The 6145-nt window shown below is 46.0% G+C and overlaps 2 protein-coding genes across 2 annotated transcripts; one reads left to right on the top strand and one right to left on the bottom strand.

The window, feature by feature from the left end:
- Nucleotides 1-1095: 1095 nt before the first annotated feature.
- Nucleotides 1096-4186, top strand: LOC128252360 (uncharacterized). The gene is made up of 5 exons (XM_052980017.1): nt 1096-1598; nt 1663-1826; nt 1892-2025; nt 2599-3244; nt 3307-4186. The coding sequence occupies exons 1-5, from the start codon at nt 1446-1448 to the stop codon at nt 3533-3535; spliced, it is 1326 nt and encodes a 441-aa protein (XP_052835977.1). The 5' UTR covers nt 1096-1445; the 3' UTR covers nt 3536-4186.
- LOC128252352 (coiled-coil domain-containing protein 174) lies at nt 4157-5993 on the bottom strand. The gene has a single exon (XM_052980007.1). It carries the CDS (start codon nt 5921-5923, stop codon nt 4184-4186), a length of 1740 nt encoding a protein of 579 aa, XP_052835967.1. The 5' UTR covers nt 5924-5993; the 3' UTR covers nt 4157-4183.
- Between the last annotated feature and the right edge of the window lie 152 nt (nt 5994-6145).

The raw sequence follows: 6145 nt of genomic DNA, 5'->3' as shown, positions 1-6145 counted from the left end.
TTTAAAACTCTAATTGAAAACTGAAAAGAATTAATCCCTATAACTTCACTTGAAATAATTATCTACTTCACATTTATCTTTTGGTTGAAATAAGTTACGTTTATTAAAAACTAACTCTTCAAAAGGTTGAATTTTTGTTTGGGGTCCTTAGGGTCTTGGTTCTTGAAATCCTGTTGAGTATTTCGGGTTTCACAAGGGGGAGTTCCTCCTTTCAATAAGACGAGATATTGTCTCCATTCTCTGCTGACGTATGGAAACCAACCGGTAATTCCGAGGTTTTCAATCTTTTGGGCTACTAGGCATCGTCGGTTATGGTTAGCCACGGAACTCAATGATGGACTGATAAAACCGCACGGGCAACCAAATTCGTGGGATTTCCACTCCGTTTGACAAATCTCTTCATGTCGCCTTAAACTCGCCGAGAAAACTTTGCGACAAAACCGACATTGGCGGGCGAATGGCGGCTTCAGTTTGTAGAGTCCATGTTTCAGATTTGATGCAACATGACGACCCAATTCAGCACAGCATTCCTTGCTTAAAGGTATCGAAGTTTTTCGCCGGTTTATTTCTTTGGGCGGATGACACCTCGATAGAATGGTTTCTGCAATACTGAAAATCTTTTGCAAGCCAAGTTGACTTGTCGGTGGAACAGGTGGCACACACTGCTGAGGGGCAATTGGAGCACCCTTTCCGTTTAGGTGTACTTCTGTGTACATTTGCTCCATCATCTGTACATTTTCGCATGGGGTCAACGAAATATATTGCTCTACAAGTTGTACATTGTTTTCATCCAAAATCAGGTACTTGCTGGTCTTAAATATTGTTCGCTCATTTTCTTGAATTAAGTATAATGCTTTTAAATTGCAATAATTTATTCTCGTTAAAATTAATTTCAGAGTATGTTACTCAGCTTTTTTTTGACAATTGGTCAATTGTAAGTGTTGCTACGTTTGAATATTCAAAAGTTTGGCAACACAATAGCGGCTATATTCGAATATAAAAACAAAGTGTGGCAACACTACCTTAAAATGGCAGCTCTTACTTACAATTTTTTTTACGTTCTTGTATTATTAATGTAAATACAAAGTCATCGTTAAGAAAATATATTGACTAGATAAAATTGATCATTAAAATGTAGTTTAGATAAAATCACCGCTTACACATACGTAATCCAATTTAATCGCAACGTAAGACCGTATTGCGTTACGTAAATCTCAGGGCTGCATCTACATAAAGGACGACGAAAGCACGAATAACGTAAGAGAAAGGACGAAAAATAAGAAGAAGAATTTCGTAGCGGGGTATGTTCGAGTAAAATCGATGAATAAACTTTAAAACCGGGCACCGAAAAAAGAAAAGTGCAAAGTGCTCACGTGTTTACATTATTTGTACCCGGAACTGTAAAAAAAAAAACGATTCCTGTGAAAGCCAGGACTCCGGGGAAAATGGGAATTACGGAGACTGCAGTAACAGCAACAACAACAACAACCGGAATGGGAGCGGCAAATGCCGTGGAGGGCAAACAAATGCTGTCACTGGAGGCGTTCCAGGACATCTTCAAGCACGTGGAACCGGATGTGCAGATCGATGCCTTTGAGGTAAGGTCTTTGGGGGCGGGCAACTTTCGGTTATGAAATCATTACCCAGATGTCCTTTCTGCAGCTGGCCATGGGCTCCGACCGAGGTGACAACTATACGGCCGCCCTGTATCGCATAAAACTCACCGGAAAGCGAAGGAGTCTCAAGTGGGAACAGAACGTCATCTGCAAGGTGATGCCGGAGAGCCTGGTAGCCCGAGAGGCCTACAAGAGCGACAAGCTCTTTCGGTGAGTGCTCCTTTGGCCCACATCATCGCACTATCCCATTCGAATCATCGTCTCTCATTCGACAGCAACGAGGTGGAGTTCTACAACACCATCATGCCGGAGCTGCTCAAATTCCAGGCCAGCAAAACGGACCAGGGTACACCCGTGTTCAGTGCCATTCCCAAGTGTTATTCGGCCAGGCATGATTTGCTTATAATGGGTAACTACCAATTGGCAGTATTAATTCCAAATCTAGCAGATGCTCATAAATGTTTGTAAACTGTTACTTTCAATTATTGTGAAACTTTTGATTCAATTATAAAACAATAATTTAAAGCTATTAATGATTTTTTTGTACAGAACCTGTTAAACTTAATTATTAGAATGCAAAACGTTACATTTAAAACGTAAAATAATTTGTAGAACTTATCCATTCTGATTTAATTTTTAATGCTTTTAAGCTGTAACCTCCGATTATGTCTAAACGTTTTATTCTATTACATACTAAAAAGCAGCTAGTCATAGTTCTTTTTGCACAGATCTCTTGACAAGGTTTTTAAATATTATTAAATTTTACCTGAAAAACTTAAATATTTAAATCAATATTTTTCATTTTAAACTTCCATAAATATTTGGAAAAAGTAATCTATCTTTATTCTGATTTATTTGGTAATGTTTTTAAATGTTTACAAGAGTGAAAATATTTAAATTAAATAAATAAGGCTTGTTGGGACTAAATGCATCAAGTCCTATCCTATTAAAAATACACTAATGAATTCTTTATTTTCCGCAGAGGATCTTCGCGAACGTGGCTTCCAGATGTCCGACCGCCACAAAGGCCTCAGTCTGGAGGAGACGCAGTCCGTCCTGCTGAAGGTGGCCCAGCTGCACGCCCTGAGCCTGGCGTACAAGTTTGAGAAGCCACTGGAATTTAGCAAGCTGTGCAGCGTGATCAGCGAGGGCATCTTCTGCACGGCCAATACGAGTTGGTATCGAAACTACTACGAGCGCCTCACAAAGAACGCCATTCAGATGGTGTCCGAGGTGCTGCCGGCGGACTCCAAGTATGTCCTGGCCATCAGCAACTTTGCCGAGAGTTCCTCCTTCTTTGGCCGCATGGTGCAGTTGGCCAGCGCCGAGTCCCCGCTGGCGGCTATCTGCCACGGAGACTGTTGGGTCAACAACTTTCTCTACCACTACGACCCGGAGGATCCGCAACGGGTGCTGGAGGTGGCTCTGCTTGACTTCCAGCTGATACGCTACAGCTCCATTGCCCTGGACATTGCCAATCTGCTGTACTGCTGCACCACCAAGGAGATGCGGGATGCCCAGCTGCAGACACTGCTCAAAACGTACACGGTGGAGCTGTTCCGGTGGCTGCAAATCTTGTGCACGACATTGCCAAAACACTGCGACACATTGGAGAAACTGCAGGACCTGTAAGCATGTGATAAGAAATAAGGTGATCAACTAATAATGTTCAATTCGTTTCCTGCTCTAGTTTTGCCGAGGAGCTGAAGACTTACGGACGCTTTGCCCTTGGCCTGGCCATGGACATCCTGCCGATTAGCACCTGCTCCTCGGAGGACGCCCCGGATATGTACTTGACACGCAGTGACGATGACGAGGAGGATGAGGGCGCGCCCGCGCTTAATTTTCCACCCAACGACCTGTGCCGCCAGAAGATGTCTGAGATAGTCATCGATATGGTGGACCGGGACATGCTCTAGGCCACACTGCAGACGAAACGGAACGCTTGCTGTCTGCCCAAAACACCAACTACCAATAATATACCAGCTCAGATAGCGTGCTCCAGTTGATTCTCACTTAACCCTTAGTTATATGCAAGTTAGTAAATATTACCATTAGCATAGCAAGACTTTGTACGTTTAGGGTACCACCGCTACCTTTATGTTATGTTTCTGTAGCAGCCAATTCCAAGGCCCTGCGACCCAGTTAACACTTGCCCTTAAGATTCACTTATTTTTCTTAGTTTTAGTTTTAACTGCTAGATGAGAGAACACAGCGAGGCCAATATAGATTAGAATTAGAATTTGTATTTTTAGTTTCAGTTTTTAATTTTTTGTTTTCGTTTTCGTTTACAAACGAACTCTGCTAAATTGGCAAAATTACTGTTTCGGTTTGGAAAATTTCCATTACGTTAATCTAATCGATATGGAATTGGGCACAGGGCCTTAACATTCGACAGGAATTGTGAGAATATTTGATCTAGCCGTAGCTAAATTTAACAAAACATATGTTGAAATTAGCCTAAAGAACCGAGACAATAGAAAGCTTGTCTAGGCGTATTGTGTTTTTCTAAAGTATTCTTTACACAAAGTAATAAACAATAAATGAAGGGTAAGCCTTGCCTTAACTTAGTAATCCGCCTTGGCCGTCCAGGTGGCCTTGTTGCCCAGGACGCCCTTGTCGCAGTTGTCGCGCAGGAAGCGCAGTCCCGCTTCGATCGAGCGCTCTAGATCGGCCTGACTCTTGGGCCGTTTCGCTGTGGGTGGTGCAGCGAAGTCATCCAAACCAGGAGGTGGAGGAATAGCTGCACCCAGGCCACCACGGACTGAAGAACCGGGCACTTGATCGTGATCATCATCGTTGCAGGCTGCATAGTTGCGTCGTTGGAACTTCTTCTCCTGCCTGGTGCTGTGGAAGTTGTGAAACTCTGGCTCCTGGCCGCTGTGCCACACCGCTGACGGCGGTGGTGGCATGCTGCTGAAGTTGCTGCGCTTAAGGGAAACGGGCTCCTGCATCGGAGCAAACTCTGCTTGCCGCTGGGCCCGCTGCTTCTCGTTCCACTCCTCCTGGGACATGGGCAGCCTCTCGGCCTTGTACTTCCACTCTTCCTCTGGGGCTTCTTCGCCATCCGCATCGAGACGAGTTTTAGACACACCAGGCTTGTCCTTGTCCCAATCGCGTACGTGCTCTTTGCGTAACTCCTCCAGTTCGGCTTCCTCCTTTGCCTTTTTTTTGTCAATAATTGCCTGCTTTTCCTGCTCTTCCCGCTCACGTTCTGCGGCTTCGGCCGCTGATTCCGCATTCCTCTGCTGTTGCTCAAGCTCGTAGTCCTCCTTGCTGATCGGTGGCAAGCCGTTGCGTGCCCGTATCCTGTTCTTGGCCGCCAGAACGCGGTCCGCCACAAGGGTGTCCCGTTTGGCGCGCATCTCGTCCCGCCGGCTCTGCTCCGCGTTCGTGGCCTTGCGGGCTTCGTCCAGCTCCAGCTGCTGTTTCCTGCGCTCGTCCTCGTCCGTGGAGAAGGCATAGTAGCCAACGCCGTGGGTGCGCGCCTCATCGAAGAAGACATCCTGGTAGTGGACATCGGGCTTGTCGAAATTCTCCACCTCTTTGCGCTCCCAGTTCAAGCGCTGCTCATCGTGTTTAGTCATTGTGGACAGGGCATCGCTGAAGACACTTTCCGTGGGTCGTGGTCCAATGATGGGCTCACCATCATCGTCGCTATCGCTGTTATGGGCACGGCCTTGTTCGCGGTTGCCTTTGGTGTCTATCATCCAGTTGGCCTTGGTCTGATCCAGGCGCTCCGGCATGCTGTCAGCCAGCTGCCTGTCGCGTCGCTGAGCCTCTTTTAGGTCCCTTCGCATACACTTTCGTGTGCGTCCCAGGCAATCCACGTACTCCACCTCGTCATCCTCCTGACCCTCATCTTCTGTGCTGGAACCAGAACTGCTGCTGCTGCTCAGCCTTTGGCGGGAATCACACCTCTGCGGCGACTGCTCCTGGTCCGCCTCTTGCTTCTTGCGGTTGAACATCACCAGGCAGTTGTCATCGGAGTTCAGGTTGCCGCCGCTGCGGCTCATTCGGTCGTAGAACTTGCTCTTGGCCTCCAGGACGCGTCGGGATTTGTCCAACTGAGCCTGGTCCTCCGCCTCGTACACCTTGGTGCCGTCGTCGCTGCTCTCGACCTTCTTGTAGCCGCGATCTGTGGATTTATCCTTGTTGTCGCTGCTGCTTTTGTTGGGCCGGAACTCGGTGGCGGATGCCTTGGTGGCCTTGGCCAGTCTGACTTCATGCTGCTTCCTTAGCAATTCCGCCTTTAAGCTGAGCAGCGAGGAGAGATTCACACTGATGGCTTTGTTTGGATCGTTCATGGCAAGTGAACAAAAAATTAAATACAGCTGGAGAAAGAAGAAGCAGAGAAAACAGCTGATACACTCAAAAAAGCGAGTAAATACTTATCCGGTATCCTTTTACTTCAAATTAATGTTATGAAATTTTGATTTTCCATAATATTTAAATAGAATTGAAAGCATTTAAAACTAAAACATAAAATGAATAAAAATATTTTTAAGCTTACAACACACAACCTGTTT

This window comes from Drosophila gunungcola, chromosome 3R (genome assembly GCF_025200985.1).
Source record: "Drosophila gunungcola strain Sukarami chromosome 3R, Dgunungcola_SK_2, whole genome shotgun sequence".
NCBI lineage: Eukaryota > Metazoa > Arthropoda > Insecta > Diptera > Drosophilidae > Drosophila > Drosophila gunungcola.
Note: the sequence above shows the minus strand (reverse complement) of the source record. Positions and strands in the feature narration are given on the sequence as shown.

Bases quoted from the DNA above. Each gene is read 5' to 3' on its own strand.
- LOC128252360 (XM_052980017.1), top strand. From the start codon at position 1,446: ATGGGAATTACGGAGACTGCAGTAACAGCAACAACAACAACAACCGGA. The intron at 1,599-1,662 runs GTAAGGTCTTTG...TCCTTTCTGCAG, and splicing joins TGCAGATCGATGCCTTTGAG to CTGGCCATGGGCTCCGACCG. The intron at 1,827-1,891 runs GTGAGTGCTCCT...CTCATTCGACAG, and splicing joins AAGAGCGACAAGCTCTTTCG to CAACGAGGTGGAGTTCTACA.
- LOC128252352 (XM_052980007.1), bottom strand. From the start codon at position 5,923: ATGAACGATCCAAACAAAGCCATCAGTGTGAATCTCTCCTCGCTGCTC.